A 24,114-nucleotide genomic window follows, 5' to 3' on the forward strand; every position below is an offset into this window, starting at 1 on the left:
CATATAATGAAGGGTGAGGCATGCTGGGAGCTGTAGTCCAGCAACATCAGGGTTGTATTCTTAAAGCAATATTGCCCAATAAAACTTTCCCAGCTCTCTAGGGCCCGCATTGGCAGAAATGCAAAAGAATCCCCCAATGAGAATCCCAGCTGATGTGAGTAAATCCGGCTCCCTGTTCTCTGTTCCTGCAATTGGAGTTGGGAGCAATAAGCACAGTTTCCCAGCACTGAACAAGTCTGTCCCTTTATCCCCATGTCTGATTCCTGTGCCATATAATGACGGGAAAATGCCATCATTATCTCTATATGTAAGGTACCAGCAAGGGGCCTGACACAGGGAATCAGCATTCTCATTGGTCACTTCTCTTGCATCTATAATGAAGGGAAAATGCCATCATTATCTCTATATGTAAGGTACCAGCAAGGGGCCTGACACAGTGCTGGGAATCAGCATTCTCATTGGTCACTTCTCTTGCATCTATAATGAAGTTTTCTATCAGAATTCTCATTGGTGAATTTTCTTGTATCTATAATCATGTTTTTTGGCAACTTCTATAGCAAAACGAGGGGGCGCAGTGGGACAGCATCATGGCAGCGCTTGCAACTCCTTTAAACCTTGGCCAAAAACCCTTGGTCTCCTGTGATTGCCAAACATTTCCCACATAATGGGTAGGTCACTTGCATGCATTTTGGCCAACTCTAGCAGAGATTTCACAGTCCCTGAGAGCCACTAGGCTTTGGTGAGTAGCATCAAAAGAGAAAAAAAATGGGACCCAGTCTGCTTTATAGACTAGGAAATACCAGAACATACCTCAGAGCTGTCAAATCGGCACAGTGGGTAGTCGGGGGAAGAACAGTGATGTCACTGCGCACCCACGTAGCAGGAAGTGATGTCACTAACGGTCCTGCCAGAAGCACAGTAGGACGGGGAGAGCCAATCACAGCCCTGCAGTCACACAAGCGCAGACAGGCTTCAGTTCCCTATCAGGTCAGCCTAGCTGCTGATTGGTTCCTATCTTACAGTGCCGCTGGCCCCCCTGCACAGCCTGGGAAAGGAGGCAGCAGGAAGTGGGACAGATGGGCGGGGCTAGTGGGGTACAGTTCATTGACACAATATTTTTTTCACACAGTATATCCCCTTTAAAATAAATGGACAAATGGTGTACACCCTAATGCTGAAGAAAGAATTTTATTAATAACACAATGACACAGTCAGTTCAACATTCTGTACAATCCTGACTATGTACAACTCTCTCTATATATATATATATATATATATCTCCATATATAACAAATATCCATGATATCTGTGTACCTCCCTATGGTCCTAATTTCAACCAAAGTTTCAAACCCCAGAAGAGACAAGACTTATGGGATGGTGATGTATAAGGAATGTCTGTAGGATCACCCCCTTTTGTGGCCTAAAATGTAGCGATGAGTGAAGTTTTTTGCCAAGCATGGATTCTTTGCGAAATTCCACATTTCAGCATTGGCAAGTTTTTTTTGCTAAACAGCAGCAAGAATTCGGCAAATGAGAAAAAGTTGTGGTCGCATCAAAAATGTTGCGTTTACGTAAAAAAAAAAAAAATTGTGTATGAAAAGATTTGTTGCTGTTTTGTGAATTTTTTTTACCATTTTTCAATTTTTGCCCCAAAACAGGACTGAATCGCTCATCACTACTAAAATGTTGGAAAATATAGCATATCAGTAGGATTAGCTGCAGATTCTGACCCAGGAGTTTTTATAAATGGAAAATACAGCATGGAGGGGCTCAGTGAAGGTGGCAGTGAAGGTGTGTAGGTGCCTGATTGGCTCACTCAGCTCATAGAAGGACAGGCGTCCGGCCTCATAGTCCAGGAACACTCTGATTCTCTGGGAAGTTACAAGGTGGTCTGTTCCCATGGTTTTATGGTTATGCACCACCAAATACTCATCGCTGAGTCTGGTCAGGCACCAGGACTTTTTATTAAAGCCAACACGGGACGGGTCTCCTTCCCTCTCTATACTGGGATAGGCCACCCCTACCCCCCAGTCCCCTGATTCACTGCCCTCCACCTCCCAGTAATGTCTCCCTGAGGGGAAACTCCTGCTGCTTAAAGCCTGAGCATATTTAATAAATTTCTGTGCTGTGAGTGGATAATTTTGATTTTTTGTTGTGCTGGATACAGATTTTCTGTCCCCTGATACAGTAAGATAATTATTAGCTGTGTTTATATCGAATAACATGTCGGTAGCCTCCTGCCCATAGATGCCTCCCTTTACCCCAGTCACAATCCCAGCTAAGCCTGTGAGTAATGTCTCTGAGATCTGACCCACATCCAGAGCTCGTTCATCCCTTTCATCATCATTTTCATCCTCCTCGTTTTCCTCTGCCCTGTCAGCAAAATACGACTCCCATTCCTGTAGGACAGCGAGTGGATCTGCCATGTTGCACAGCTCCTCAGTGTGCCGGATCTTCCTGGACAGCTTACCCTTCTGTATTTCCAGCTGTCGGATCAGATCCCTGAGTTGGAGGAAAATCAACTCTTTCTGCCTGGAGATCTCATTCAGGAGTCGCTTCTCTAGGGCTTCCAGCTCTCCCCTGATGCCCCTAAACAGGGCAGTGACTCTCTCTGTCTCACTGGCTGCTCTTTCTTCCATGTCTCTGCTCTGCTCCTGCAGCCTTTTGACTTCTTTCTCAGTCTCCTTTATCTTTGGGCTCAGTTTCTCCAGAACTTTCCTCAGTTTCTCTTACTTCTTCTCAGAGGCCTCACTCAGTGGCTCCACCCTGTGGCCCCGGTGCTCCCCGGTCAGGCAGCAGGATGCACAGACACAGACCAAATCCTCACAGCAGTAATATTTTAGAAACTCACTGTGGGTGGAGCATTTTTTGCCCATAAAGGACTTGGTGGGCTCAGTTAAGACGTGCCGTACAGACTTGTTGTGCTTGTGTAAGTGGGTATCACACAGGGAGGTCTCACACTGCTCACAGGATTTAACAGCAGCCACAGGGGAGTCACAGTAAGTGCAGAGGATCTGAGTTTCCACTGGCTCCAGCTGAGCAGAAAGGAATCGCTCTGCAATGTTCCCCAGAGTTCTGTTCCTGGGCAGGGCAGGGCGTTCCCGATACTCCGCTCGGCATTCAGGGCAGGAATAACCCCCAGATCCCCCCTGGGCATCCAGCACCCCCCCAATGCAACCCCGGCAGAAGTTATGGCCACAGGGCAGCATCACAGGATCAGTATAAATGCTCAGGCAGATGGAGCAGCTCAGCTCGTCTTGCAGATCAGCAGTCGCCATCCTGGGAAACAAAAGTAAAATATAAAACTAAATGTTTTGGATTCTTCGGCTCACAGAGAGGGGCAGAAGTGGAGCGACAAACTGCAAGGACCAGAATAGAGAATAAGATGCAGTCTTTGCCCATGTAGTCACAAATAAGCTATATAAAGGGACATATAGTGTTAGGAATAAATGTTTGGTGATGCATTATTGTGTGAAAAACAATATTGTGCCAATAAATTGTACTCATATAAATACTAAAGGAATGTGCTTTAAAAATGTGTTTTGGGCTCATTAATTGAACATTTCTCCAAAAACCCCACTAGCCCCACCCATCTGTTCCACTTCCTGCTGCCTCCTTTCCCAGACTGTGCAGGGGGCAGTGACACTGTAGGATAGGAACCAATCAGCAGCTAGGCTGACCTGATAGGGAACTGAAGCCTGTCTGTGCTTGTATGAGGGCAGGGCTGTGATTGGCTCTATAGGGAGCTCCAATAAAGGGGCCATTGTTACAGATAGGGTTAATGTTTAGCCCAAAGGGAAACCAGCACCGTATATTATTCATAATTGCCTACAGGGTGCACACCCTAAAACTGTTTCGTAAAAATAACTGTAAGCGAAAGCAGTACCGTGATTTTAGATATTTGTTATATACTGTAAATACTTGCGGTAATAACCAGCGACAGCGACAAGGGGGCCCATTTAGCAAAGTCCAAATTGCAGACATTTAAAGGAGACATATCCTATAACAATTAAGAATGTACCAGGGAATTATACTCCTCTAGATATAGAAGGATTGTGCTTAAAAAGTTGTGTTTCTGACTGATTTATTGAGAAATTAAAAAAAAAAAAAACACTAGCCCCGCCCATCTGTTCCACTTCCTGCTGGCTGAATTCTCTGGATGAGCTGGGGAGCCGGCGGCCCTCCGTACACTGCACTGTAGGATAGGACAAAATCAGCAGCTAGGCTGACCTGATAGGGAACTGAAGCCTGTCTGTGCTTGTGTGAGTGCAGGGCTGTGATTGGCACTCCCCCTCCTACTGTGCTTCTGGCAGGGACCGTCAGGACACGCCCACCCCTCATGTGAAACCCAGACAGGGACCTGAGAGGATCTATAGGGAGCTCCAATAAAGGGGCCATTGTTACAGATAGGGTTAATGTTTAGCCCAAAGGGAAACCAGCACCGGATATTATTCATAATTGCCTACAGGGTTAGGGGTTTCCCATTTATCCAATATGTCTCCTTTAAAAGTATGATAGAAAAAAAATTGGATTAAATCCGAATGTGCGCTAAAAGCGTGAAAATTTTGCATCGTGGTCGTATGAAAATATCATGGTATGATCCGAAAGTTCCAAAATTCTCATATTCAAACGATCGTAAACGGCGGAAAAACCTTTCTGACTTTGAGCCTTCAGTGCAGATTTTGGAAGCCTCCCATAGGGCTCAATGGCACTCTGCAGCTCCAACCTGGCCCAAGGAAAGCCTCCCATAGGGCTCAATGGCACCCTGCAGCTCCAACCCGGCCCAAGGAAAGTCTCCCATAAGGCTCAATGGCACTCTGCAGCTCCAACCCGGCCCAAGGAAAGTCTCCCATAGGGCTCAATGGCACTCTGCAGCTCCAACCCGGCCAAAGGAAAGTCTCCCATAGGGCTCAATGGCACTCTGCAGCTCCAACCCGGCCCAAGGAAAGTCTCCCATAGGGCTCAATGGCACTCTGCAGCTCCAACCCGGCCCAAGGAAAGTCTCCCATAGGGCTCAATGGCACTCTGCAGCTCCAACCCGGCCCAAGGAAAGCCTCCCCTAGGGCTCAATGGCACTCTGCAGCTCCAACCCGGCCCAAGGAAAGTCTCCCATAGGGCTCAATGGCACTCTGCAGCTCCAACCCAGCCCAAGGAAAGTCTCCCATAGGGCTCAATGGCACTCTGCAGCTCCAATCCGGCCCAAGGAAAGTCTCCCATAGGGCTCAATGGCACTCTGCAGCTCCAACCCGGCCCAAGGAAAGTCTCCCATAGGGCTCAATGGCACTCTGCAGCTCCAATCCGGCCCAAGGAAAGTCTCCCATAGGGCTCAATGGCACTCTGCAGCTCCAACCCGGCCCAAGGAAAGTCTCCCATAGGGCTCAATGGCACTCTGCAGCTCCAAGCCGGCCCAAAATAAAGCCTCCCATAGGGCTCAATGGCACTCTGCAGCTCCAACCCGGCCCAAAATAAAGCCTCCCATAGGGCTCAATGGCACTCTGCAGCTCCAACCCGGCCCAAGGAAAGTCTCCCATAGGGCTCAATGGCACTCTGCAGCTCCAACCCGGCCCAAGGAAAGTCTCCCATAGGGCTCAATGGCACTCTGCAGCTCCAACCCGGCCCAAGGAAAGTCTCCCATAGGGCTCAATGGCACTCTGCAGCTCCAACCTGGCCCAAGGAAAGTCTCCCATAGGGCTCAATGGCACTCTGCAGCTCCAACCCGGCCCAAGGAAAGTCTCCCATAGGGCTCAATGGCACTCTGCAGCTCCAACCTGGCCCAAGGAAAGTCTCCCATAGGGCTCAATGGCACTCTGCAGCTCCAACCCGGCCCAAGGAAAGTCTCCCATAGGGCTCAATGGCACTCTGCAGCTGCAAGCCGGCCCAAAATAAAGCCTCCCATAGGGCTCAATGGCACTCTGCAGCTCCAACCTGGCCCAAGGGGAGTGTCCCATAGGGCTCAATGGCACTCTGCAGCTCCAACCTGGCCCAAGGAAAGTCTCCCATAGGGCTCAATGGCACTCTGCAGCTCCAACCCGGCCCAAGGAAAGCCTCCCATAGGGCTCAATGGCACTCTGCAGCTCCAACCCGGCCCAAGGAAAGTCTCCCATAGGGCTCAATGGCACTCTGCAGCTCCAACCCGGCCCAAGGAAAGTCTCCCATAGGACTCAATGGCACTCTGCAGCTCCAACCTGGCCCAAGGAAAGCCTCCCATAGGGCTCAATGGCACTCTGCAGCTCCAACCCGGCCCAAGGAAAGTCTCCCATAGGACTCAATGGCACTCTGCAGCTCCAACCTGGCCCAAGGAAAGTCTCCCATAGGGCTCAATGGCACTCTGCAGCTCCAACCCGGCCCAAGGAAAGCCTCCCATAGGGCTCAATGGCACTCTGCAGCTCCAACCTGGCCCAAGGAAAGTCTCCCATAGGGCTCAATGGCACTCTGCAGCTCCAACCCGGCCCAAGGAAAGTCTCCCATAGGACTCAATGGCACTCTGCAGCTCCAACCATACCGAAGCTTGAATACATTCTGAAACTTTCATACTCGTTGCGACAAAGTTGCGGAGATTAACAAACAAAATTGCAGAAAATGCGCAGAGTTCTAAAACTTTTTTTGTAATCGTACCCAATTGTACATTGATAAATGGGCCCCTGGATGTCACTGCATCCCTTCCAGATAAACCCACGAGAAACAGGGAAAGGACCCGTAAACCCATCAACTAAATAGACTCGTTTTACATTTATCTGTCCAACCAACAGCTACAGAACAAACTGCTTGTTGGCAAGCGGATAAGTAACACTGCACAGAATGGGAAAATGCCACCAATTAAACATTGTCTTTGAGGGTTCTGGTAACACTCTCTCCCCACCCAATTATTTATATATATATATATATATATATATATAGTCCAAATTGAATCGGCACTCACCGCTCCAAAGGCATTCGCCGGGTGCTAACCAAGGGATAAACAGCAGATTTGTAGAAATGATGACGATCCCACGAGGATCGAAACGCGTAGATGCGATGATCTAAATAAACACAAAGAAAATTTTTACTCTACCTATGCTGTGAGTGCTTTCTACAAATCTGCTATATATATCTATATATATGTGTGTGTGTGTGTGTGTGTGTGTGTGTGTATATGTATATGTGTGTGTGTATATACATGTGTGTGTGTGTATATATACATGTGTGTGTGTGAGTGTATATATATATATGTGTGTGTGTATATACATTTGTGTGTGTGAGTGTATATATATATATATATATATATGTGTGTGTGTGTGTATATATACATGTGTGTGTGTGAGTGTATATATATATATATATATATATATATGTGTGTGTGTGTATATATACATGTGTGTGTGTGTGTGTATATATACATGTGTGTGTGTATATATACATGTGTGTGTGTGAGTGTATATATATATATATGTGTGTGTGTATATACATGTGTGTGTGTGAGTGTATATATATATATATATATATATATGTGTGTGTGTGTATATATACATGTGTGTGTGTGAGTGTATATATATATATATATATATATATGTGTGTGTGTGTATATATACATGTGTGTGTGTGAGTGTATATATATATATATATATATATATATATATAATATACAGACACACAGTCTGTGCTTTACTGACCTGCTCCTGTTTCCCAGCTCAGTTTCCAACCAAGAGAAGTTCTGTGCAGGAGGAATGGGACACACTGATTGGCTGAAAGAGAAGGGCGGGCTAGATTATAATCAGTAGTACTCAGTGTGCCCTCACAACCAAACCGCAACCTGGCACTGCGGCCTCTGACCCGCTGCTGCTTTCCTGCTCTGTTTCCCCTTTACAGCCTGTAGCTGTACTGGAAGGGCGGGAAACGCTATCATTGGCTAAGAAAAGGCGGGACGCAGCTAGCCAGTAGTTACGGAAGAGCAGTAGGGCCACCAAAAAAAAAAAAATTCCGGTGAATTATGACTTTTTAAAGTCATAATTATGACTTTTAAACTCATAATTATGACTTTTAATCTCATAATTATGACTTTTAAAAGTCGAAATTATGACTTTTAATCTCATAATTATGACTTTAAAAATTCGAAATTATGACTTTTAAAGTCATAATTATGACTTTTAATCTCATAATTATGACTTTAAAAAGTCGAAATTATGACTTTTAAAGTCATAATTATGACTTTAAAAAGTCGAAATTATGACTTTTAAAGTCATAATTATGACTTTTAAAAGTCGAAATTATGACTTTTAAAGTCATAATTATGACTTTAAAAAGTCATAATTATGACTTTTAATCTCATAATTATGACTTTAAAAAGTCGAAATTATGACTTTTAAAGTCATAATTATGACTTTTAATCTCATAATTATGACTTTAAAAAGTCGAAATTATGACTTTTAAAGTCATAATTATGACTTAAAAAAGTCGAAATTATGACTTTTAATCTCATAATTATGACTTTTAAAGTCATAATTATGACTTAAAAAAGTCGAAATTATGACTTTTAAAGTCATAATTATGACTTTAAAAAGTCGAAATTATGACTTTTAATCTCATAATTATGACTTTTTAACAGCAGGTTTTGTAAAAAAAAAAAAAAAAAACGACTATTCCTACCACAAGGTGTCATTGCTCTTGCAGCCCTGGGTGCGGGTGCAGTCCTGCTTGCAGCTGAGATCACATACTGTAGCTGTTTTGTTCTGTGAAGCCAAAGTTCCCCAGCATAAAGGTAAGAAAAGCAGCAGGGTACCATACACTATTTACCAAGTGGAAGCGAAGTAGTTTTGAATCTATGTATTGGTGTCTTTCTGTGCTGCTTTGTGATGTGTCTGTAATGTGCCCTTTTTAGTACTACTCTCAGCATTTTAATCACTTTACTGTCTTCCACTGCCACATATTGTAAGTGTAAAGTTGGTAAGGTAGTTGCCTTAACACTAGATCCAAAAGAGGTGCCATCGTGTCTGGTTTTAATGTGCTTATTAGCTATTTTCTGTTGTCACCATACTGGAATACTTGAGTTATTGGGTCTCTGCATTGTTACATACAGGCAGGCAATGTGAGATAACACATTTGCCTGTGGCATCATAGTATAGAGACTGTATGCTGGGCATATAGATGTAGCATTAGTAAATACTGGCTTGTTATTTATTGCTTAGTATAAGCTTGTCCTAGAAATTTCTGGTAAAAAAATTGTGATTACTTACAAGCTGTTTAATGAAATGCTGAAATGGCAAATAGTAATGGACATATACATGTAACAGTGGGCATATATATGGCATTGCATTTTACATGGCAATGTATTGTTTGCCATAGCTATTGCACTGCATATGGGGGGTGTGCACATTTTTTGTGTACAGAAAAGCTGATGGTAAATGCATCACTGCTGCAATACACAGTCAGAGCTGGTTCAAAGTCAAGGCAAGTTTCAAATATAGTTTTATTAAAGATTTGTGTGGGTTTATGTTGCTGTATCTTTAAAAGCCTCTCCCAAAGCTTTCTAGTCATCTGATCCAGACATCCAATCAGCATGTGTAGCTTTTGTAATGTGCTGGACTAATGGGTGGCGTTCTTTTTCCACAGACGGAAAGTCCCTCCCCTCCTGCAGTTTCAGTAGTCAGTACTGCCGTGGGGAAAGCAAGAGACAGGCAAGCTCTTGGTGTCAAGCAGTAGTGAAGAAGGAACTCTAGCCTTTGCACAATCACTTCTAGACAGGTACTGAGGCTTTGGCCTGTGTATCATAGCTAATATATGGGTATATGTGGTTCACACTGACAAGAACTAATGGAAAAGGAAAGTTAAAATCACAATTATTGTGATTGCCACACTGCCATCTTCTCTGATCTCCCAGGCATACCCCACTGGGCTAACCGTGCGTGTACACACAATACAGAACTATTTACAGGATTTCATTACTCATATGCCCTCCTAGAATTGGCTCATGTGGATACCTTGGAGATTATAAAAAGATGGTGGTGTGGTACTCAGCAAGCAGTACCCCAGGCTGTTCCTTTTTGTAAGAAGAGAGTAGTGCTAGCCTGGGTATCAGGTAAATGACTAGAATTAATGACAGGTGTCTTACAATTTGGCACCCCCAGTGAATTTACATTCTCCTTTAAAGGGTAAATATGCCCACTATTTTGACATTACCTCTCGCTGTTGGGTTTATGCAGAAAAATTGCATAAACATGTTATGAAATTCTATAAATAAATATAAATGCATTTTATTTTTTCACAGCCTTACCTGATTGCATAGATTAAAAGGAAACCATAGCAGCCTGTCAGCATGTTTGCTATCTGTGTGTTCCCTACCCCCCTCAGAGTTTCACTGTAATGCAACTCAACCCTTATCCTGTTCCATTGCAAAGTGATGGATTCGGGGACTTTGAAGTCCCTCTGCTCTACAGAGAATATGTGCAACACAAACTATGGAAAGCAGATAGACTTCAGGTCTCAGAATTCATCACTTTAAAATTAACCCTTTTAGTGCCACAGGACGTAGAATCTACGTCCCATGTATCAAAGTACCTAAGTGCCATAGAACGTAGATTCTACGTCCTGCTGCACTTCTGGTTTTGGGAGCGGAGGAACGGCTTTTCAAGCCACTCCTTCGCTCCCCACTTGTTCCCCAGCCTCCAGACAACAGTCAGAGGTGGGGAACGAGTGGCCCCTGGGGCGCGATCGCCCAGGGGCCCCATGGGAAAATACCTGCAATGCTTGTGGCTTTCTGTGCAGCTCCTCTCCTTCTGCAGCTTCCCCCTCTAGCCCCCCTGCTTCCTGTCATGCCTACACACAGATCCTTGTGTGCAGCTGCCTCTGCTGTGTCTACACAGATTCTTCTGCCAGGTAAGTGACAAATACACACAAAAACACACAATCACACACTTATTACACTAATACACACTTATACTTACACACAAACACATACATTTTTAGGGGTTTCATACTTCCAGAGCACTTACATTTACTTGCACACACACACACTCACATTTACTTGCACACACACACACACATGCACACAAAACACATTTTACCTAGTATACACACACACTTATGTAATTTTGTAATTTTTTTGTAATTTTTTTTTTAGCGCATCGTTTTTATTCTTGCCTGAAAAAAATGTTTTATTGCCATTGCGGATAGTGTATTCGCTAACCACACTGCGCAATACCTTTTGTGTATTATTCTGGTGTTTCTACAACATTTTCTGTGATTTTGGTGCGTTTTTAGGTGTTTTGTTGCATTTTCAGTTATGTATAGTTGTTGTTCGCTTGACTTTGTCTGTAACACTTATTTGCCCAAGCCAAAATACTCAAACTGTTATTCTGACCACAGATATTATTAGGCAAAAAAAAAAAAGATTTTAGTGATTTTTTTTTTATTTTTATCAATGTTATTGCTTTTTACATTGTTCTTTATTACTTGTGTTTGCACATGGATATTTTGTCTGCTGTATTTCAATTTGGCATCCTGTGTACCCCACATAGTTTGGTAAATCTATGCATATAGGGCATCAAACTGTTCAGTAGACCCCTGGTGTTCATATTTAGAAAGTTTTATGTTGATACATTACAAAATGTGGATGTACATAATGGGGTAACATGCAAGCTTTGTGCCGATTTTCAGAAATGTTACATAAACCGTTCTGTTTAGCATAGCTTTGTAGTTTGGTAGTTTGCAGTAGAAAGTTTTATTTACCCATTTTTGTTTTGTCAGAATGTGTACTTTCGGAAAATATATGGTTTTCTAGGGTCTCCTTACTGTTAGGGGGTCGTATGCCGCATAATACACATACCGGGTGCAAAAACTGCATGAGCCGGAGCATCTTATGTGAAAATTCCTATTCACTATTTTTACTTGGGTGCCCCTGTACCCCACATAGTTTGGTAAATCTATGTATATAGGGCATCAACCTGTTCAGTAGACCCCTGGTGTTCATATTTAGCATGTTTTATGTTGATACGGTACAAAATGTGGGGGTACATAATGGTGTAAAATGCAAGCTTTGTGACGATTTTCAGAAATGTAAAAAAAACCGTTCTGTTTAGCATAGCTTTGTAGTTTGGTAGTTTGCAGTAGAAAGATGTATTTACCCATTTTTGTTTTGTCAGATTGTGTACTTTTGGAAAATGTATAGTTTTCTAGGGTCTCCTTACTGTTAGGGGGTCTTATGCCACATAATGCACATGCTGGTAGCTTATATTGCAGTGTATACACTTTGTATGCACTAACTTCCTTTTTGGGTCTCTAAATGCCAGATACAGTGCTGATCCTATGCACAATGGGCATCAAACTGTTCAGTGGACCCTTGGCTTTCATATTTAGGGTGTGTTTTCTTGGTACCTAATGTTATGTGGGAGATAAGGTGCTTGAAAGTGGAAGATTTGATGCGATTTTCAGGTATTTCACCAAAACTAGCAATTTTGGGAAAGCACTGCGACTCTGTAGTTTGGAGTAGAAAGACATAGGTACCAATTTTGAATTCGCCTGAATGTGTACTCTCCAGAAATATATGGTTTTGGGTGGTCAATGTATTTTTTTGTGTTTTTACCCCCCCAGAAAATGCAGTAAACGTGTTGAATTTTCAGTAGCTAAAGAGACCTCTGGGGCAATCTCTATGCACTAACGTCTTATGGGGTCTCTAAATGCCAGATACAGTGCTGATCCTATGCATAATGGGCATGAAACTGTTCAGCGGACCCTTGGCTTTCATATTTAGGGTGTGTTTTCTTCGTACCTAATGTTATGTGGGAGATAAGGTGCTTGAAAATGGAAGATTTGAGGCGATTTTTTTGAATTTTCATAATTTTTTATAGAAAATGCTAAATTCAGTAAAGCATTGCTGTTTGGTACTTAGGAGTTGGAAGACATAGTTACCCATTTTGGATTCGTCAGAATGGGTAGTCTTCAAAAATGTATGGTTTCCTGGGGTAAACCTAATGTTCCAGGATTTTTGGCATTGGAATCTATAGTATGCCGTATTCTGCTGTAATGCTTTGAAAATTTAGTAATTTACTGCTGGGAGTTTTTGATCTATAGAAGTCAGAAATCTCAATAAAACTATACATATCAGGTATTGGCATGTTCGGGAGACATGAGGCTTTCCAAATCAGTTGAATTTTTGTCCATACAATAAAATATGTTTTTGGTATAAATCCCCATATCATGAAAAATAGCATTTTTTCTTTTTTTTTGTATTTCAAGCTCTAAATCTTGTTCCAGAAGTGGAAATACACAAAAACTCAGGCATATTTGGAAAGTTCAGGTTCTCCTGAAAAAAACAATATATAGTTTGCCTACCTAAACTTAACCCTGCCCCCAGTAAAAGCCTCTAAACTGAGAGAGCACAGAATGTTTACAAAACGTCTGGCACTGAGGGGAACCGAAATGTCAAATTCTGCTGGCACTTAAAGGGTTAAAGGAGAGGTTGCGTCTCTCAGTATAAGGGATATTTGGAAATAGTTAAGTTATCATGGTGTCCTTCAATCTGCATGATCAGGTATGTTTGTGTAAAAACTATATGTATATTTATATCTGGCAGGTCAGGTAGTGCTTCTGGCCCTTTTCTATGTACCCCCCAACTGACTGACTGAGCTCACATCACACAAGGGAGGGATATTTTCCCTTTACTATCACACAGGGTATCATGGTTCCTATAAATCTGTCTGGCTACTGAACACGCATGGGCCCAGTGACACACACAGAACTGATTTTTGTGTGTGTGTCACTGGGCCCATGCGTGTTCAGTAGCCAGACAGACCTTGTACAGAAAATGTATTTTCAAGGTGCCATAAACCCTTTTACCAGCAAAGGTGGGGTCAACAGTAACCCTTCAACACAATCCTAGAGCTCTAGTCCTGCTTCTTACAAAGTCGTAACACAGACTCCCAAATAAACCAGTCTGCTGCTTTTTATAGCCTCCAAACTGCTCTATGCTGCCCCCCCAGGTGTTCAGCATTCTCTATAAATATTCATTCAGAGAGACTGCCCACCTCTTTAAGAAGTGTCTTTACTTTACAGTTTGTTAACCAAAGCTAATCCTGGTGCAAAGTTTCCATTTTTTTACACACACAAACACACATATAATAAATGCATATTGGGTGAAGATCCACTTGCTTGGTGACCTTTTGCCAAATGAGCGGATCTTAGTGTATGGCCACCTTAAAAGTACCAACCTAGGGCAGCAGGTAAGTTACTAATATCATATTGCTGCCTAAAACTTGCCACCCCCAGTGATTTTACCTTTGTTTCCTTTAAAGTGCCCCATGCCACATATAGTAAGGGTATAGAAAGAATAAGAAAGGAGTCGGGGGGGGGGGGGGATAGACCAGTCTAAGGTAAATTATAGTTCAACATTAATGGAGTTCTGGTGAGACAGGATACCTTAAATTTATTTGTTAAGCAAGTGGTGTAAGTCTGTGCTTGCTCAGTGTTCATTACAAGTTTTATCATTTGCCAGGATAAGGTACTATAAAGCCCTTACCAGAATATTGTTTCATTTTCATGTATATCGTAGTAGACCTGGATTTTTTTGCCAGTCCTGTTGGTTGTAAAAAATTCTTTACATTGTTCTGTCATATCATATTCAACAGAATTCAACAGAATCTGCCCATCTATTGTAATTTGTCCTTATTCCTGCCCAAGCTACTGGCTTGCAGGTTCTCATCTCGGCTTTGTCTGATGAAGCATTCCTTCTGCCTCCTGAACACAACAGATTAATCAGGTAAACCCTGGTTGGGTGTAGTGATTTTGTCTTGTCCTCGTTGTGACTAAAGCATTAACATATAACATATTAACATACTCTGCCAGAATTATTTTTTCAGTGTCTATAGTCACCTTCAAGTTAACTTGAAAGTTAGTATGTTGCACAATAGGCAATTCTTATTAACAATTCATTTGGTCTTTATTTTTTTTGTATCGTTTTTGAATTTTGTCATCAAGAAGTTATAAGGCAATTACAAGTTAGTGACTAAGTGGGCATTTGGACATTATTATCCCGGGGGGGGGGGGATGTGGGGACCCAGACAACAGCAGACATATAAAACTCTTGATGCCAGATTAAGATTAAAATTCATATAAATATTAGATAAAACTTGTATAAAACACAACATTCATGTCTAGTAGCAAAATCTTATACACCTGAACTGGTTTAGTTCAACAAATGTAATAGTTTGTTTTATAGATATTATAGATATTAACCTATTTTTCAGATTTCAAATCACTGTCTACAAAATGTCAGAAGACAAAACTGAGGATGTTATTCAGTTTCTGCGTGATCGGGGACTGCAAGAAGAATTCTTATCACTTATTAAGAACGACAAGGTGATTTTATGTTGTATTACAAATTTAATCAGTATTTCATAGTTTTGGATCTGGTATGCAAATTCTTACCATACTTGCGTTTGTCCAGAGATTATGAAGACCATCTCTCCTAAATTTCCCAAGAATGAGGTACCTTTAAACATATAATTGTCACAGCTCATAAATTTTTACTATCTTCAGTTCTGGTTTGGGGAATGCTCTTACATACTCACTGCACATGTGTGAGCATAAATACACAGAACACACATTTTGTGTACACACTCTGTAGCATGTCTTTTTTTTAATCTGTGTTAGTACTGCTCACATTTTGCCTTTTTTTTAATGATTTTATTGATCTTTTAGAGGCTTTATTGCAATTTCAGTTCCACTCATTATCATTTATTTCTTTTTTTGTTATCGCTATTCCTAGAATCTGTATAAAAGTTATGTTCCATTTCTTTACAGTTAGTGTAACAAAAGGGGCGTACTGTTTAATTAGTAGGGCTTGAGTTAAATATACTGATTACCTAATGGTTTGTTTAAAAAAATCCCCTTATAATTGTTTAAAGCAAACTGCCAGTTCACATTTAAGCTCTCTATAATGGGTTGCTCCTAATCTCAAAGCTTAAAAGTGGACTCATTATTTTGATCACCTCAAAAGAAGTTGGAAGTTCTCTTATTGTCTTTCAGTCTGTGCCCTGTTTAGTGCTTGGAACTCAAAACATAGATTTTTCTGACATTGAAAAAATAGGCAAAAAGTATGTTCAGCACAAGCACAATCCATTCTACCCATGTTGAATAAAGGGGTGTTCTGCCATACCTGTGCTGGAATCATACCAATACTGATGGATGATGGGAGGGTGGAGGGAGATGGTACCAATGAAATATGTATAACTTTCTAAATAAATTGCTGCAATGATACACAAAAGTATACAGTCTTACAGTGTACAAAAGTACACACTGGGAGGACAAGCATAATAATAATCATAAACATACAGAGACACACAGGCCTATTTAAGATTGCTTCAAGCGTTTTGGCTTTTAGCAAACCCTACATGAGTTTCCTAACTCGTGCAGGGTTTTGGGCCAAAAATCCCTCAGCAGTTTTTGTAATTTTATCTAAACGGGTATTTAGAACAAAGAAACCCAAATGTTCTGAAACTCATGTGGGGTTTCCTTAAAGAATGCTCAAGATGAAAAGTTTAAGCAATCTTAAATAGGCTCCTGTGCTGTGTGTAAGAGGAGGAGGACCCTGCCTTTACAATCTAAGCATGTATTTTTGAATTGATCTCGCTGTTAAACACATTGGATGAACAATAGTACAAGATTTATGCAAAGGCTATCTTTTTGCTTTTTTACTACATTTTTTCTCCATATTTAAGTAAGGGAAAAGGCTGTTAAAAAAACATTTTTCTCAACTTTTTTGCAGATTGACAGAGATGTTGTCTTGGTGTTGGACGATGCTTCGCTGGCAAAATACATTCCCTCTTATGGAGACCGTATTGCTTTGTTCAGTTACTGTAAACGCTCAGAGGCACCCTTAAAGCGCAAAATGGGACTCTTTGATAAGCTGAGAAAGCAGCTTAAACTAAAAAAAGGTCAAGCAGAAGGTCAAAGTCATCAGAGTAGCTCTAGTGACAATGAGCGTGAAAAATTTAGTATAGGCAAGAATAAAAGAAAACATACACGCAGTATTGAAATTGGGTGGATTCACATTGAAGAAAGCATTATTAAACAAGTTAGGGCAAAACAAGGTGGAGGAACCAGAAAAGTAGTTATGGGTAAAGATGCAAGAAAACTAGAGATCATGGAAGAAGGAAAGCGCCTTTTTTTCCCTAATGGAAAATCCAGTAAGGGTCAGGAATCTTTATTTAAATTTGATGTATGCGACTTCCAACAGAATTCACTCAGCACAGATGTAACCATTGGGTGCATGTACGACACTATTAAGCTTCCTGTGCTTCGATTTTACCTTACTACAGAAAAAATAAAACAGGCTCAGTGTAACACAAATGCAACCACCAGTGAATTAATAAATCAGCCAGATCTTTTGGTAACAGAATCTGAAACATATGCGGAAGGTTCTTTTGCCCAAAAGACTTTGGAAGAGGTGCAAGAACAGCAGAGTTATAACTCAGATATCATATTTCAAGCCTCATTTGCATCAGATATCATTATAAATAGTGATGAAGAGATTACGTTTGCCCCAATAACAGGGGATGTAGATTTGAATGATACCATTTTGTGGCTAGAACCTAGCCCCATTAATTCCCCTGGTGAAGAGAGCCTTTATGTCTTAAAAATACACCATGCTAATTGTATGAATGATATGATCGATGCATTTTGTGACCCTGATATTTTGTCTAAAAATTTAGATGTAAGGCGAATACTAAATGATAACACAGAGGAAGCGGGTTCTGGATCAGGCGTATTAAGAGATACAATCTGCCATTTTTGGCAAGAATTTTATGAACGTTGCACTCTAGGCACTCAGTTGAAAGTACCCTTTATTAGACACGACTTCACAGCTGAAACATGGAAGGCCATTGGTAGAATATATGTGAAAGGTTACCAAGACTGTGGTTATTTGCCTTGTAAACTTGCTCTTTCATTCACTGAGGAGGTTTTATTTAATTATGTATATAGTGATGTAATAGAAGATTTTTTTCACTATGTAAGCGCTTCAGAGAAAGAAATTCTAAGTGCAGCTTTGAGCAATTTCTCATCAGTTGAAATCGAGGACCTCCTTGAAGTTTTAGATAACTACAAGTGTCGTAGAAAAATCTCTGCCGAGTCTTTTAAACAGACTCTCCTAGAGATAGCACACAAGGAGATTGTGCAAAGACCAATGTTTGTAATAGATTGCTGGAGAGAAATTGTAAAGCCGTTGAATCTGAGCCCTGAAAAATTGGCAAAGCTGTACTTAGAATTGAAGCCAACTCAACAAAAAGTATATAAATTGTTAGCATTCCCTGAAGATATGACTCCGAAACAAAAGGAAGTTTCAAACTATCTGAAAAGATATGTAAGAGAACTTGACCAGTGCACACTCCCCAAATTTTTGAGGTATTGCACAGGCTCCGACTTAATAAGCAGTAGTAAAATAAGTATTCATTTTGAGACAATGACACCATTCACCAGAAGACCAATAGTTGCTACATGTGCAATGATTCTGCAACTAGCTGATGAGTACGCAAATTTTCCTGATTTCAGAGCTGAGTTTAACGCTGTGCTTGACAGCAACATATGGGTAATGGAATTTGTTTAAACTTTGTATTATAGAAAAATGCAACCGAAAACTACACTAGTTTGTAAATCACTACACAAAAACTATACTCTTTAAATGAAAACTTAAAATGTATGATAAGTTTCAAATACAAAACTTTCTAAATATCGTCAATCAAAAATTCTGTACCACTTCTCAAATAATCAAGTAATCGTTGTACCTCCTCCTCTTAGCAAGGATCATTCATGTAGAGAGGCAGAATTTGTCACTTGATTGTTTGAAAAGAGTGAGCTCTAATACATCTTTTAGGCCAATGGATATCACCAGTGATGTATTAGACCACACCGTCAATCAAATTCTGATGGATTCTAGCATGAATTAGAGAAAGAAGAGAGACAGATGCTGAGAGGGAGACAGTGATGATTAACTGGATTATTTTAGAAACTGTACAGAATAGATTGATTATATTTACAAAAATATAATTTCAGTATGGTAAAGCTTATATTACATTTTAATTTTCATGATAGTTACCCTTTAATTTTGAACATATTTTATAAATATTTGGTGATATTCTATCAATGCAAAATCTAATAATTCAGTGATATTCCAGTACTGCAATACAGAAATTATTGCTGTATCTGTTTATCGCTGTATCTGTTTATCACTGTATGTGTTGCATGATAGTTAAACCTTTAAAATAAGTGAATTTAAATTTGAGTGCTGTTTTAAGAACTTTTGCATTTTTTTCCCAAGATCTTAAGTGATATAGGTAATAATAATAGTTTTGTTACAACAGTGCCACTGTGACATAGTTGAAGTTATCAGCTGAAAGAGAGGGCTGATCTAGTGTTCTTCTGCTTAGGAAAGACTTGAGAAGTTATCTGAAGTTTCTTATGGTTTTCCTAACCAGAAGAACATCAACCCTCTTTCTTTCTCCTGACAACTTCCTCAACTGCCACTATCAGAAACTGACAGGCAGGTGGGGCTGTTAAAAAAAATCCAGTCATAACAGTACACATTCTCCTTAATATCTTGGAATTAAAAGAAATCAAAAGTTAGTTGCAAAAGTGCTATTCTAGTAAAAGTACTATTCTAGTCCTCTCAACAATTTTACATTCACTTAATTTAAAACTTTACTTATCTTTAAGCAAATGTATCAATATAGTTTTTCTTCTGAAGGAGAACTTAAACCCTATCCTTATTTCTAAAGTGAAAACCCCTACAAGGCCCCATTCACTTAAATGCAATGTTTCCCACACATAAATTTTGAGTCCCCCCCCTGTAATGCTCTCGTGATCATCTTTGGCATCATCACATCCACTGTCTGTCACCCAGGCAGTCATTGTGAATAGGAACATTCCCAGTGGAAGCCAGGGTGAAAGACACTGGATGTAAAGAGGATGCCAACCCTACACATTTGGGAAGCTATTAAAAGCGTATTCTGTCATAGCGACATAACTCTAAAAATGGTTAGAATGTACAAAATCTACATGTACATGAACAGTATTGAAAATGCCACACAACATACTATGCACTCCAGAATAGCAGGGATATGAACAATTTGCATCTGAAGCCAGCAAAATACAGGGAGCTTTTTTGTTTTATTGTTTTTACTTTTTTGCATTGGCTCGTTTTCCATGCTCCACAATGCTAATTCAGCAAAAGTCACTTTAGCTACTTGGCACCTATTCTGCACATACAGAAGCAGTTTACAGACAAGCATGTTATATGTATTTTTCTAACTATCTAACTTTTTCACTCAATTTGGAGAGATGTTACTCAAATAATTTAGAAAAAATGTGGCTTCTTTTACTTCTTTGAAGTAGCCATATCGGTATGATGGTTGGTGTGAGGAGAGAGAGGTTAGCTTAAACCTATTGGGAATCTGAAGTTAGAGAGAGATTTTGAGTTTTCACTTGAGCAACATATTTACCAATGGGTGGAAATCATATTGCTTAACCTTTAGATCTTTTCTATCAATAACTGACAAGGTTGAAGGATAAGATTATACACATAGATCTTTCCTGTGCCTCTAAGATCTGAATGTTATGGTTAAAGGAATCATTAGGTTCTAAACAGTTTAGTTTATGTAGAACACAGAGTAGAGTAAGTAAAGAAGTTGGTTTGGATAAAGTTGATTCTCAAGCAAAGGAAATATTATTCCATTTTCAGCTTATATTGTCACAGCTAATAATTACTGTTAGAAAACGAACCCTGCCTTGGTGAGAATTGAGAGTTTATAATAATGAAAAGTTGACTTTAAGCATTCAGTCCTTGGTATAGGAATTGGTTTTCCTTAATTTCATATCAGGCGTCTGCAATCAGATTTATACTTGTAGACCTACGGGTCCTAGTCAGTGATGACTTATGTATACCAAAGTTACAAACTGAGTGAGTTTCATATTTAAATAATGCTTACCTTAAAGTTTGGCCAAGATTTGCTAAAGTGTAACATTTTTTGGATGTACAGTATATTTATTTTGTAAGGGATGTATAGTTTTATCTGTTATTTGGCATAAAAACTCACCAGATTATTTCGCTTGGAAAGGTATTTGTCACTTGGAGAGCAAATAAGGGCTATGTGACAGGATAAATCTTGTATGGGATAGTTTTTGCACAAGGTGTATGTTCTATGGAAAAATAAATAAAACATATAGCTTGTATGTTCAATGTATAAAGAGAATCAACGTTAGATATGGTAACTTTGGTTATTAAATATTTTGTAAACTTTGCAATTAAACTTTGTTAACAAAATGGCATGAGCTGTGTTTTTTTTTTTTTTAGGTAAATTCAAGTGTAAAATGGGAGTAATATGTAATACTTCTGCCACAGGTGTCACTTCACATAATCACACAAAAATGCTCAGGGGGGCATTTTCACTAGGAGTGAGTAATATACACTGTGATTTACATTAAGGGCAGTGACATGGTATTTTGTTTCTTTGCAGACAATAAAACCAGTGTGTGCCATTGCCATAAAGTGTTTATTGCATTACAAATGGCTGTAGATTTCTATTTAAATACAACAGAACTTACTGGTGATCTATTATAAGTGTCCTAGGACAATGGAAAATTAAGGCTAGTGCTGGAATTAGTGAAATTTTCCTTATAGACATCACAGTAACAAGATGTGCCACTGATTACTTTACATTGTATCTCACAGTAATTGTGCTGCTAATCCCACCTCTGTGGCATAAGCACCACGATAATGGACTATATGAGAAGCAATTCAGCACACATTTTTGTTGCATTATTTCACATGTAAGAAATACAAGATCTGACACTATTCTTGGGAATACTATAGGGCTTAAGCACAGGAGGGGGTGCACACTGCCTTGCAGGCTGTACTTAACTCCAGTGGGAACAGTTCTTTCTGTTCCACTGAAAAGACTTATGACGGGTGTCTGACTAATATATTGCTGCCTAGGTCTAGTGTTCATTAGGTACAGGTAGGTGTGGGGCAGTAGGTGGGCATATCCTTGCATTACATTACACACACTAAATTGCATGTCATTCATCTGTGTAAGTTGCTATAGATTTGTGCACTTCATGTGTCAGACATAAAGTATAGGCAGCCTGTGGAATTTGTTGGAAAGGCCACAAAGGCCCGGGCCTAGGGTGGCAGAAGTTTAGGGGCGGCATGCCGTCCCGCCGCAAGAAAATTTTTAAATTTGGCTCCCATACGGAGCAGTTGGGACCTCTCCCCACTGCTCCGTATGGGAGTTTAAAGGAGGGTTTGCGCATGCGCACTGGGTCGCGTTCGCGCATGCACAGAGTGGGACAGCCACAGCGGCGGCTTCGGGGCGCCTCACGGAGAAATCCAGCCCTGGTGATCTGCACCTTGGCAATCAACACTCACCAGCACACCCTGGCCTTTCCACTCTGTTCCACCTGGTGCACAGAACTTTTATAGACGTCGGTACTCTCCACCACGATCCAAAATTGCACAAAATACCGGCACAACAGGATTTGTTTTAGCGGGATAAACCCTGCTGTTTTTAATAGTAGCAAACCATGTAACGTTTCGGGGGCACGCCCCTTCGTCTGACGAAGGGGCGTGCCCCCGAAACGTTACATGGTTTGCTACTATTAAAAACAGCAGGGTTTATCCCGCTAAAACAAATCCTGTTGTGCCGGTATTTTGTGCAATTTTGGATCTGCACCTTGGGACAGATTTATAATCCAGTGCAATGTTCTCATGTCCAGTGTTCACCATTGAATGGTAAAATTCAGAACAATGGCCATACTAAAAGTTCTAAGCATGCTGTAGTTTAGATGCATGTCTTTCTGATATATAGAGGGCAGGTAGCAAATGTGATTAAATTGGCAGGGAAAGAAAACAATGATGGCAAAATATAGCAGAGGTAGGTTTCCTTTGGACACAGGAAACTGGGTAAAATAGGTTAAAGTTCTTCACTGGGCCCTTTTCTGAATACATTTGTCCCTATTGTTATGCAGCTGTGTAAGAATGTGGCTAAAATAAAGAGGGAATTTGATTTAATTAAAAAAAAAGTCAGTATAATTTGGTTAAATCCAGTTTCAGCAATAATTTAATTACAATTATAGCAAAACACTATAGGCAAGTATTAGTTGTGTGTTATTACATAAATTCTGTAGGCATTTCATAAATGTTAACATTAAAACAGTTGTTTTAGAACAGGGTGTTGTCCAGTGCTTGATCTACCACGGAATGAGAACTCCTAGTATCCAAACCTAAGTTAGCTACTAAATGGATACTAAATGGAAGTGATTAAGATGCAGTTAATAGCCGTTCGCATCTTTTAACAATAGTTTCTCATATGCTCTACATTAATAGCAGTAGACCCAAACCTCTGGACTCTTATACTGGTACAATTGTTAGTGACTATTATGAGCTGTTTTACATTGCTTCAAACATGCATATTTGTAATATCCTCTTATAGGTTAGGTAAAATTTCATTTCTCAATTTGATGTAAAGGTCAGTCGCATAAAAAGGGTCTTCCGGGGCTCCCCAAGCGTTTTCTTCCATTAGTAGGCAGCACAAATCAAAAATTGTTTTGTCACAGGGATATTGCCCCTTTGGAAGACACTCTTCTCTACATAAACTAACTTCATCACTATCAACAGGTTTAAGTCGATCTTCTACTCCATACACGCCAGGTAACAGGTACAGAAGTGCAGGTCTCCCTGCATAGGTCGTTTGTTGGCTGCTTTGTCTGATAATGTGGGAGTTCCATGTCTGTACAACTTCATCAAGTTCATCCTGAAATATATAGAAGAAGATACAAAGGTTGTACTAAGTCTTGCATTCAAAGAGGACATATTGCGTCTGATCTCACAAAAGGCTGGCCATAAAAACCTGAGTGATCAGTTAGAGGGCCCCATGTGGATGGTGAAATTACAGTGAGTGAGGGGTACATTTATCAAACTGTGTAAAAAGTTGAGTGAAACATTACCGGTGATGTTGCTCACAGCAGCCAATCAGATGCTTTACTTTGTTTTTCTAACTGTCGAAATTTAATTGCTGATTGGCTGTAATGGGCAACATCACGGTAATGCTTCACTCCACGTTTAAAAAAAAAAAAAAAAACATAGCATAGAAATAT

The 24,114-nt window shown here is 40.4% G+C and overlaps 2 protein-coding genes and 1 pseudogene across 2 annotated transcripts in view; 1 reads left to right on the top strand and 2 right to left on the bottom strand.

Moving 5' to 3' along the window:
* Positions 1-1,712: 1,712 nt before the first annotated feature.
* On the bottom strand, positions 1,713-7,912 carry LOC100488383 (annotated as a pseudogene).
* Positions 7,913-14,540: 6,628 nt separating this feature from the next.
* Positions 14,541-18,626, top strand: LOC108645817. The gene is made up of 3 exons (XM_031893008.1): positions 14,541-14,725; positions 15,213-15,324; positions 16,733-18,626. The coding sequence occupies exons 2-3, from the start codon at positions 15,235-15,237 to the stop codon at positions 18,569-18,571; spliced, it is 1,929 nt and encodes a 642-aa protein (XP_031748868.1). The 5' UTR covers positions 14,541-14,725; positions 15,213-15,234; the 3' UTR covers positions 18,572-18,626.
* Positions 18,627-23,050: 4,424 nt separating this feature from the next.
* Positions 23,051-24,114, bottom strand: part of LOC116407566 — an 8,239-nt gene continuing 7,175 nt past the window's right edge. The window contains exon 2 of the mRNA XM_031893064.1: positions 23,051-23,771. Coding sequence (XP_031748924.1) covers positions 23,445-23,771 — 327 coding nt within the window. The 3' untranslated portion in view covers positions 23,051-23,444. The remainder of the gene's footprint in view (positions 23,772-24,114) is intronic.

This window comes from Xenopus tropicalis, chromosome 9, assembly GCF_000004195.4.
Source record: "Xenopus tropicalis strain Nigerian chromosome 9, UCB_Xtro_10.0, whole genome shotgun sequence".
Taxonomy (NCBI): Eukaryota; Metazoa; Chordata; class Amphibia; order Anura; family Pipidae; genus Xenopus; species Xenopus tropicalis.

What these genes read in the sequence shown, in the direction of transcription:
- LOC108645817 (XM_031893008.1), top strand. Translation starts at nt 15,235, where the DNA reads ATGTCAGAAGACAAAACTGAGGATGTTATTCAGTTTCTGCGTGATCGG. An exon ending in CACTTATTAAGAACGACAAG is followed by an intron (nt 15,325 to 16,732) that starts GTGATTTTATGT and finishes ACTTTTTTGCAG; the next exon opens with ATTGACAGAGATGTTGTCTT.